Source organism: Morus notabilis, unplaced genomic scaffold, assembly GCF_000414095.1.
Source record: "Morus notabilis unplaced genomic scaffold, ASM41409v2 Scaffold1094, whole genome shotgun sequence".
NCBI classification, from domain to species: domain Eukaryota; kingdom Viridiplantae; phylum Streptophyta; class Magnoliopsida; order Rosales; family Moraceae; genus Morus; species Morus notabilis.
The window spans coordinates 10,028-21,021 of NW_010365163.1; the positions used below are offsets into that span (position 1 = coordinate 10,028).

At 37.7% G+C, this 10,994-nt stretch overlaps 2 protein-coding genes across 2 annotated transcripts; both read right to left on the minus strand.

Annotated features, from left to right (window-relative positions):
- Positions 1-426: 426 nt before the first annotated feature.
- Positions 427-5,195, minus strand: LOC21397347 (WD repeat-containing protein 91). The gene is made up of 16 exons (XM_024171785.1): positions 4,758-5,195; positions 4,484-4,694; positions 4,260-4,382; positions 3,811-3,952; positions 3,429-3,715; positions 3,138-3,193; positions 2,881-2,975; positions 2,538-2,640; positions 2,329-2,423; positions 2,179-2,241; positions 1,991-2,069; positions 1,794-1,902; positions 1,512-1,624; positions 1,333-1,391; positions 1,107-1,215; positions 427-682 (listed from the first exon to the last, which is right to left on the minus strand). Exons 1-16 carry the CDS (start codon positions 4,938-4,940, stop codon positions 551-553), a joined length of 1,959 nt encoding a protein of 652 aa, XP_024027553.1. The 5' UTR covers positions 4,941-5,195; the 3' UTR covers positions 427-550.
- Positions 5,196-6,259: 1,064 nt separating this feature from the next.
- LOC21397348 (G-type lectin S-receptor-like serine/threonine-protein kinase At5g24080) lies at positions 6,260-10,461 on the minus strand. The gene is made up of 5 exons (XM_010107409.2): positions 10,262-10,461; positions 7,756-9,113; positions 7,464-7,644; positions 6,867-7,320; positions 6,260-6,758 (listed from the first exon to the last, which is right to left on the minus strand). The coding sequence occupies exons 1-5, from the start codon at positions 10,441-10,443 to the stop codon at positions 6,420-6,422; spliced, it is 2,514 nt and encodes an 837-aa protein (XP_010105711.2). The 5' UTR covers positions 10,444-10,461; the 3' UTR covers positions 6,260-6,419.
- Positions 10,462-10,994: the final 533 nt, after the last annotated feature.

The following is a 10,994-nucleotide window of genomic DNA, read 5'->3' on the forward strand; positions in this document are numbered from 1 at the left end:
CAAAAAAAAAAAAAAAAAAAAAAAAAAAAAAAAAAGAAGAAGAAGCACAAAAATGGGGGCTTTTTTTCCACATCAATGGATGGCTCATGCTTATGAAACGAACTATTTAAACAATCACAACAAAAGAATAAGGTCACGTTTGGTATGAGAGTTTTAGAACCGGAACTATAATTTTGGTTTAAACCTTTATTTGTTTGCAAAAAGTTAAAAATGGTTCTTAAAAATCAGTGTTTGGTTTAGATGGTTCTGGTTCAAGGTTTGATTCCTTTTAAACCAAAACCACCCCAAAAAATAGAACCACCTCCCCCCTTGATTTTAGATGGTTCAAACTTTTGGTTATATGGTTTGGAACCGGAAGTTCAAACCATAAATCATGGTCCTCATACCAAACACAATCTAAATAAACAAAAAATAAAACAAGACCCATGAAGGCATAACAAAGTGAAATTTTGTTGAAACGAACTCAAGTTTAAGTCCACGTCCGCCCCATTAAACCTCAAAGAAGACCAAGGAGGCATAAACAAAGACAGATATATAACATGACAAACCTTTATAAAATAGAAGTTACTCGGACAGAGTTATCAGCCGATCCAGTCAAGAAAATGGGCAAGGTCGGGTGCCAATCGACCGTAGTTATAGCAGCAGTGTGCGCAAGAGTTTTCAACCCATTGTTACCTCGAACCTGAGCCAAAATTAATGATAATGATAAAAAGTTATGATGAAACCCACAACCAAAATCTCCAAGAAAAAAACAAAAGCGGCACATCATGAATATATATATATATATATGTATGTATATAACGTGTTAGGGGGTAAGAAACTGAAATAAAATAGAAATTTAGTTTTACATACGCATTCATATCTCATTTATTCATGATAAAACTTTTCAGTCTTTAAAAAAAAATAAAAGAAAAGGCAGTTAAGTTTCCAAACATCGACACCACTATTGGGGAGAGGGAGAGAGAGAGAGAGAGAGAGAGGCAGGGATGATGGAGAGATCAACCTGATATATGGGTAAAAGAAAAGGCAGTTAAGTTTCCAAACATCGACACCACTATTGGGGAGAGGGAGAGAGAGAGAGAGGCAGGGATGATGGAGAGATCAACCTGATATATGGGTGCTCTTACTGAACCAGATGTTACCAACAGCCTCTTCCCATTAGCATCTAACGCCATTTCGTGTCTGCAATGTTTTGAGCTCTCAGGGTCACAGAACCTATATTACAGAACAGAGTTGTTACATAAAACACCAAGCGCGTTCCATATTAGTAATTAACAGTTTATTTGGCGGTTCTTGTGCATAAGTAATATCTAGTAATTGATATGCAAGTACCTGCTGCAATTTCTCGACCAAAGGACTCGACCTTGATTTTGCAAGCTCCATTCCAAAATCTGGCATGAAAAAGTGAATACTATGAGGTTAGTGAAGATTGCACAATTAATATAACCATTAATCTCGAAAACTCACTGCAATTATTAAATTTAAGCCAAAAAGAGTTCAGAGATACTAGCCTTTCCATCTGTTCCCAAACTGAAAATGCTGGTCTCATCTGGCCCAAAAAGAATTGAGCTTATGGCAGAATCATGTGCAGGCCATCCAGTAATTTGAAGGCCCGCTGACATGTCTTTTCCTAGTTAAGGTTTGTGACTCTATCCCAGAATCATGGACACAACTAATTCAGGTGCCTTGTATGTACTCATATTTAGAATTCCACAAAAAAAAATATATACCAAAATGACAAAATCATGGTTTTACGAATCATGAAGGACCTCAAAAATAATCCACAAGGATACCAAACATGTGAATCATCCCATCAGTTGCTGCGGCTGCTAAAATTTTTCCGTTGTGATTGAAACTTAGGGAAGTGATGGCAGGTGGGTCTTTACCAAGAGGAAGGACTGTCTTCATGAAAGCCACAAGATTATAAGGCAAATAGTACAAAATCACAACTGCAATTGTATAGATTGTTATTGGTCACTCATAAGCATACCATAGGCTTCCATGTCTTCATGTTCCACACAGTTAATGAAGCAAACCCCAAATTATCTGTGTAACGCCATGAGCCACGCCTACAATAAAACAGTCTTAATTTCTCATACCCTTGCAAAAAATAATAATAGACACGGAGATTATAACTTGATTTGCAAAAGGACGAGACTGGGAAAACCGAAAACATACCCCCTGGATGCTGCTGCAGAAACAAAAATTGGTTCTACGGGGCTGCACTTTATGTCCAAAACACTGCAGCAGAAAATGGAGGGAAAGTAAGCAGAGTCAACATTTGAGAAAAACAAATGCGGGAGTAAATACCAAAATATCAAGAAGAACCTCGGAAATGCTTCAGTTGTGTTGAGATCACAAACAACTCTCTTTGCATCAACATTCCATGCTTTAATGCCTCCGTCAGCAGTGCCTATGAGAAGCTTTTGTGATGAAGAACCACAACACTTAAAAGCAGGCATTTTCACTCCCAAATGGTAAAATCATGACTCTGATGTAAGCGCAAATCTGTTCACCATGAAATCCAATTTACATACCAATCTGTCAGATTTACACTCCCAGTCAAGTGACATGATCTCTGCTCCACAATAAATGGTTGCGTTTCTAGATGCTGAAGTTGATGAGTCATATGTCCATATTCTGTGTTGCACAAAAAGGAAGAAGATGTCAAACACCGTGGAAGACCTGGGCCTTCCCTTCCATGCATATAACAAACATGGTTTCCAATGTAGAACAGATACGCATATATCTAGAACATAATTTGCGCCAACCAAGCATATGGATTTTCCACATAATAAACATATGAAAGCGGTAGAACTTCTCAGTCTATCACCTAATTCTGCCATCTTATCTCCATTCCTAAACTTTAACAAAAAGTACCTGACAGTGCCATCCACAGAAGCACTGGCTATGTTGTTCCCTGAGGCAGAAAAGTGGCAACGACTGATTGGACTGGTGTGACCCAGAAATGTCTCCTACAAATCATGTTCTCCAATAAGTCATGTAAACTCCAATAAAGAAAAAACTAGCAAATTATAGCTAATGAATCCTCCAACCTTAAAAAAAGCCACAAATACAATGGACCGAATGTGAGATTGAAACATCAAAATTCAGTTATGCTCTTATGAACCATTTACCTGAAAGTCAACTTTAACTTCATGTAATTCTTCTACATGGCTTTCCCTGCCATTTTCTGCCACAAAAAAGATTCAACTGTTATTGAATCAATAAGCTCTTAAAAGGTTCACAAACCTAGCCCTATCTCTACCTATGTTGCAATGTTTAATGATACTTTAAGACAAAATGTTTGAGCCAACCCTCCGTCAACTCTCAGTGTGTCTATTAAAAATAAGCTTGTCCAAATGTGATGGCAGTAGGTAGTGAACCATCCTCAACAAGCAAAGGGAAAATTATAGAACAATATATACCATCGTGGGAGCTGTCCAACAGTGGACTGCTATCAGAAATGCCACCATCCCTTGGACTTGATGAAGAACTTAAACTGTAACCAGACTTTGACATGGAAATGTCTACTTGATTTCCAACTGAAGCAGCAACAGCCCATTCTCTGTTTAGCTCGGTTTCACCGACCTGCAGAGTGTCAGAAGAACAGATTTCCCGAGTGTCTTTGGATATACGAAGATTTTCCTCATACACGACACCTAATGAACTCTGGGCTTTTTCAATGTTTGCATCAGTGAATGATGAAACGTTACTGAGTTCCAAAATCAAGCCAAGGACAATCAAATCAGCTATATATACAAAAATTTAGTCCCAAGGGCAGAAAACAAATGCAACAAGTATATATACCTCCTTAGCTGGCTTAACTGAGCCTCCTTTTCCTCCAACAAAGCCTGAAGTTCAGATAACTTAAGATTAAGTTGCTTGATGTCTTTCTTTAGACGGTTGACAGCAATCTTCTCAGAACTGATCTTCAATAGGGCAGGGATGCGTGGTTTAGTCAAGGATGTGTTCCTCAAATCTCATTCGGTAATACACTGTCGTAAGAGGGGAAGAACCAACTTCTTCCAGTGACAATCATTGATAGAAAAATAAAAGGTTTCTAATTTTAACCAATAAATTTCAGGCTTACATAATAGAAAAAACAGTCCACTTAACTAGAACTGGTTCCTGCGGTCTGGCAGCTATTTCGTAAAGCATTTAGAAATTGAGTGGGATGGCAACAAATAACTAATAACAAAAAGTACTTCTTCTCTAAGAAAACAAATTCTTATATAAAACTAATTATAAAAGGATATGAGTGCCATTGAAGATTGCACTGAAGAAATTCCTCACAGAAAGATGCAAGGCATCAAACCATTCCCTTGAGAAATAAGTTCGAAATTTGGGATCCGAGCTCGGATTCTTCACATATGGAATAGCTGCATCACATTCCCAATACCATAAATCAATAGAAATCATAACATCATAAAACAAACTAGAAAAAGTGTTTTTTTTTTTTTTTTGGTTAAAAAGAACCCACCAAACCATGGAGTCCAATCCTGGTTCCTTTGCATCATCTCATCCCCATTCATCCCATAAAACTCCACAACTTTGTCCTTCCTCCCAGATTGCACAGCATAAACAATGTAGTACCGCAAAATGGAAACCTCCAATTTACACAAAGTGTCGATAAATACTCTCTCGGACGACGAAGAAAGACAACGCTTGAAGAAATTCAGAAGAACGACCAACTTTTCGGCTTGAAAGTCGGAAGACGAAGATAGACAACGCTTGAAGAAATTCAGAAGAACGACCAACTTTTCGGCTTGAAACTTAGGAACATACACCGAGAAAATCAAATCTATGATCTTGTCTACTTGAAACGCTTTTCCGATATCCGTCGATAGTTCGGAGTCAAAAGCTTGCAAAGTGTTGGTAAATCCTCTGAAGACGAGGAATTCCCTCACCAGCTCCTCGGCGTACTGCAGATTCTCCATTTTCGTTGCTTGGGGATTCAGTTCCTTATGGGATTATAATAACGAATCGTTCCAACATTTCCTAGGGTTATAGAAGAACAAATTGAAAATTCTCACAACGCAGAATCCAAAATTTGTTCATGTGAATATATTTCCAGAGAATTAGGAAGGCGTTTTGAGAGATCTAGGGTTTGGGAAATTCAGATTTCGAGGGCTTTTATAGCGGATTTTACCTGACGGAATTGCTGAAGGGAGGTTCTGATGTCTTTTCACGGAAGAGCGAGAGCTCTCGGTTTGCGGGAGAAACCGGCGTGGAGTAAAAGAAAGGTTTATTTGCATCGGGTGCCCCTGAATTTGTTATTTATTGGCAATGTGCCCTTCAATGTTTTTTGTTTTTACAATTAACCCTTTGAATTGAGAAATATGCGACAAAACTCCCCAATTAATAAAGAGTTTTTAGCACAATTACCCCCTAAACTTACCATGGTTTAACAAATTGTCCCCTAACCTTTTAATTTTGATAATTACTCCTCTAAACTTATAAATTTATTACAATGTGCCCCATATAACTAAATTTGTTCAAATTTTTTATTAGATTTAAGGGATTAAAAATTGAGATATTAAAAGATTTGTATTACATTTGAATTGGAATGTTAAAATTTTTAGCTAAACGTGTTTTTTTGACACTAATTTAATACAACCGTCATCAAAATAGGCACATTGTAACAAATTTACAAGTTCACGGGACAACTTGTCAAAATTAAAAATTTAAGAAGCAATTTGTTAAATCACGATAAGTTTAAGAGACAAATGTGTTAAAAACCTATTAATAAATGGTGTGTCTTCCCTAGTTCTGATTCTTAAAAGTTATGAATTTATATAGTTGTACAAATGGTTTCTGTTTGCTAGAAAATTTAAGTTTAGAATATGAGTATGTTGAAGAGTTAAACTTGGAATATATTTAAATTTTTTTTTAAAATATTATGCAGATATTGTGATTATAAAATTTGGCAAAGTCAAATTAAAAATTATATATGTATATGTACGAGTTTTTAATGATTACGTTTCTTTTTATACACGGGGCAAGAGTGTAAAGAAGGCTTAGACTGAGCTCCCGTTCTTAAGCGGCTATGACCAGTGTTCCTGCCTGTAGGGGATTTCATCTCACAAGTTTTATCAGTCATTAAGGATTCTACTAAATATGAGTGATGGTGGCATGATGATAAAAATTATCTTATTTGGAGTTTTTGCTTCTGTCCACCCAAGGTGCCTTTGGCAAGGTTTGAGTTTTAGCAAAGCTATATTATAAAGAATGATGGAATCTGAAATCTAAAGCCGCACTTCTATAGTTGTGTTTAATATCAAGTATAGAACGATTTTATCACATTGAAAGAGAATGCAAAACCAAGATTTGCATTTACAAAATTTAGGCTTGCGGACACCTTCAAGATGGCATTGTTCAAAAATCAAAATTTTTTTTCTTTGACAATCAAATTTTGATTATCTAGGGGACATTGTGGAGTAACTACACGTAGCACGAGAAGAAGGGTGGCTGGTGATGGTGAAGGAGCTGAAATTATTGAGTTCTCTCTTCATGGCTTTGTACACATGATCTAAGCCTTCCTCAACCAGCTCCAAAACTGTCTGCGGGATCGGCGGCATGTTGGCGTCCATTGATCCTTCCAACATCCTCACCACATCCCCCATTGTAGGTCTCATGATAACCTCATCTTGTATGCACCAAAATGCCACTTTCAATGCTCTTATGAGTTCTTCCTCTTCCACTGCGCCTTCTAGTCTCCTATCCCCGGCTTCTAATGGCATTCCATTTGTCAACTCCTACACAAAATTCCCAATTTGATCACTTGATAAATAATCCAATCATGTTTAGAATTAAGAGGACAATAGGAAAAGAGAAAAAGAGAGATTGAACTATGGTTTACTTACCTTAAAAGCCAATCCAGGATAGAAAAAGTTCTCTGCATCATAAGACATGTCAAGGTTCCTCCGACCACCAACAATCTCCAAAAGGAGCATTCCGTAACTGTAAACATCGGCTTTTACAGTTATAGGCCGATTAGTAACCCACTCCGGAGCTAAATAGCCTCTAGTTCCTCTCACCATTGTGAAAACTTTTGAGTGCTCTCTGCCCATCAACTTAGCCAGCCCAAAATCGGAGACTTTAGGCGAAAAATTCTCATCCAACAGGATGTTTTCTGGTTTGATGTCGCAGTGTATAATTCGATCCCGACATTGCTCGTGAAAATACGAAATCCCCTGTGCAGTAGCCACCGCTATGTGGAAGCGAGTTTTCCAATCTAGCAGCCTATCTCGGGCATGATAAGAGGGGAAGATCCATTTGTCCAAGGAACCATTTTTCATGAACTCGTAAACTAGAAGCCTGCAAACAATCAAATTCACAACCAAAATAAGTACAATATATGCTTTTACTCTAGCTTTGTATAAAAATTCAAATCAATCACAAGCTTTAGAATATATTGTACTAATGTCATGAAAATGAGTGATCATAAAAATGTTACTTACCTATGTTGTCCTTCAGAGCAGTATCCACAAAGCCTAACCAAGTTCATGTGGTGCATTGAGCCAATGGTGTTGACTTCAGTTATGAACTCCTTTTCACCTTGTGGCAAAACCTTGTCAAGTTTCTTTACTGCTATTAAAGTCCCATCTGCAAGGCTTCCCTTATACACAGTCCCAAATCCTCCTGCAAATCAGCATTACCTTATCAGCAGAGCATATTAATATATATATATATATATATATATATTAATAAAAAGGTATATATTAATAAAAAGGTTATTAGTATTATGCTTACCGGTTCCGAGAACCTGCGAGAAATTCCATGTTCGAATTTGCAAATCACGGTAACTGAAATTGATCGGAGTACCGGACAAGATCAAAGAACTCTCCATGGCTCTTTTCAAGGACCTTTTCCTATGCACATTGTAGTACAACAACAGACAGAGGAGAGCAATAAGAAAAGTCATGCTGAGAACAATGGGAATAACCAAAATCTTTTCTTTCCCATTTCCAGAACCTTCTTCAGAATCCCCAGATCCTCCTCCTTCCGGCGTCACCCTACCGTCCGATCTAACCTTCACAAACAGTGTAGATCCAGTATCCTCGTACCCACCAAAATCCAAGCTCCTCAAAACCCAACAATAAGGCTTCTCATCATCAAATCCATAAACAGAGGCAATACACTCGCAATCAGATAAACAAGCGTCACCGCATTTTGAAACATTCCGAATATCGCTATAGTTATTTATAACAGAAAAATCAGAGTAATAGTAATTGGTTTGCTTAACAGTCGATATCTTGAACTGTGATTTCTGATAATCCTGTCTCGAATCGCATTTCCCGATCAACGAAGAATTCTCCGAACACTGACTATCTTTTCCCACCTTAGAAGTCCCCGGCAAGCAAGTGCAAGATGCATTTGTCTGACTTCTGTCCAAATTGCATATCCCGTTTCCGCAAATCCCAGCAATGTCGCAAGGTTTCGAAACTGCTGCCCACTCCGGAACCCATTGGCGCGATCCATTGACGTCGTCGTCCCATCTATACAAGCGCAAATTGCCATTACTCTCCAATATTAGCCGTCGAAAAACCGATAACCGAGTAGACCGATTCGAGGCTGAAGACAGGCCGCCATAGTCACCATCATTCTTGTACACATAAACTGCTCCGTCCGATGATTCTCCATACACAATTCCGAAACTTCCGGCTTCGTTCAAAACCGCCACGACGTCCCCGGTTACGTTCGATATGTCGGGTCCTTGCCAATACGAATAGTTGGCGTATGATTCTGGATTGGCGTTGTAACTCTCAGGCAAATTGTACGTCAAAGCAAGGCTTAGAGAAGTTGGTTGTTGAAGCATTTTGAGCGCGTAGTAACTGCCTCCCAAGGGTGATTTTGGTGTCGTTAGTTCAAGAGAGACTGATAGAGGTTGGTTTGGGAGGAGAGTGTCTGATGGGTGGTGGAAACTTTGCCACACAGGTTGGTTTACGTCGTTGTAGAGAATGAGGTTGCCGGATTCCGACATGCCGGCGGATTGCACCCCGGCGCGGGACGTGTTCGAGACCCAGATAACGGTGTCGCCACCGTCGAAGAGGACGAGGTTTCCGGTGGTGTCGAGCTCCAAGATTGCGTTGTTGGTGACTGGAGAGTTTCTACAGGATGAATGGTCATTGAGAAGAAAGTGAAATTTGTTGGCTTTTTATAAGTAGTAGTAGTAGTACTGATCATGGTCATATTATAACACCTGCAAAAGCTTTTGTAAAGACGAGATGGGGAATTTGGTTTTGTTTATCTCTCGTCTAATTTAGAAACCAATAATTTGCCCATCTATTTTTTATTTTTTTTTCTTCTTGTGCAATAATACTTAGAAGTAACTAGTATATATTCAGCTTCAATCAATATATATATATATATTCAACTAAAAAAAAGAAAAAGAGAAGTGAGTAATTATGCCCCTTTGTTTCACCAATTTGAATTTTATTATAGTAAAAAACTCTAAAAAACAGTCACATTTAATTTTTTTATTATAGTAAAAAATTCTCTCATAAAGTCACATCTCAATTCGAATTAAAAACTCGAATCAATAAACTAAACGGGCACTGTATATGCCCAAACAGCTGCAGAGCGAATCTGCAATCTTCTTCTCAGTTTGTTTCCGGAAGTAATAATTACACTTTCTTTTTTTTTTCTTTTTTTTTTTTATATAATTTGGATGGTGAATTCGAACTCTACAGTTTATTAAGCTGGAATATGTGACTTTGGGGCTAACCTATTTCTCGTCTAAATTTTTTCGTGAACAACATAACATATAATGTACACACAGAAAGTAACACATATTACGTACATATATACACACATAATATATGTATAATGGTCCCTTCGGGGACATCCGATAATATATGTAAATCTATAGTTGGCTGATCATGTAAAAGGACTAATTAACTAGCAATAGCAATAGGGTCGTGAATGTAAAAGCAAAAAGGGAAAATAGGTATTAAGAATATGAAAGAATACCAAACAAAAAAAAAACGTTCTTCCATTATTAATTTGTATGTGCAATTGCGCTAGTTGCATGCATAACTTGGGAAACTAAAATCATGCATATATATTATACCGGTTTTACTACAAAGATGATTCGAGACCGTTTGGTTTATGAATTAGAACCATGAGATTAGAATTATTTTCAATTTACGTGTGTTTTTTGTGAGAGAAAATACTGTAACGAACCATGAACCATGATTCGAATCAGATAACGAATCCTCTAACCAAACGGTCTCATATGTAAATTAGAGAGAAGTACCTGTTAGGTGACCATACTGTTGTTCGGTCTCCAGGAAGGTTAGCAAACCAAATCGCCAGTTGAAGTTTGTCATCTTCATCCTTAATCGAAGTGAATCCAAAAGCAAAGGTGCCATTCTCCGAGACCCATGCTTTGTTCTCCTTAGCCAACAACCTCGAACCCAGATCAATCTGGCTAGCCATGATGCGACCATGATGATCAAAAACAACAAGAGTTATGGCCAAGAGGCAAAGCAAGGAAACAATGTTGGCCATTTGATCATCAACTAAAGTTAAACTGGCCAGTGTGTTATTCTAAAGAAACTTTCAAATATTTATGGGAAGTGAGAGTTTATTTAAGAGGTTCTAAATGGGTGAGAGATTTCAAATTGAACGTATTGATGACACGTACGCATTGGTGGGTGAGCTAAACTTTGAAAAAAATACGGCCGAAACAAATGGTCGGCTCGGACTTTGGAGGGTCACAAAATCGGATATATTTGAAACGTGTTAAATTCTTAGTGGGCTTTCAAATGTTCGTAAAGCCTACTGACACGTACTCGTAATTATTTGCATGAGATCACAATTCTCATTTTCATACTTGCAATTTGGAAAGCCGTAAAGGGTTTTGAGCTTTTTTGTACTTCTTCGTTGAATGGAGGAATATCTAGTTCATAGATGACGGTGACTACTTTGATTCTGTTCATTTCGTTGATTTGAGTTTAAAATTTAAATTTTATTATAGTAAAAAGCTC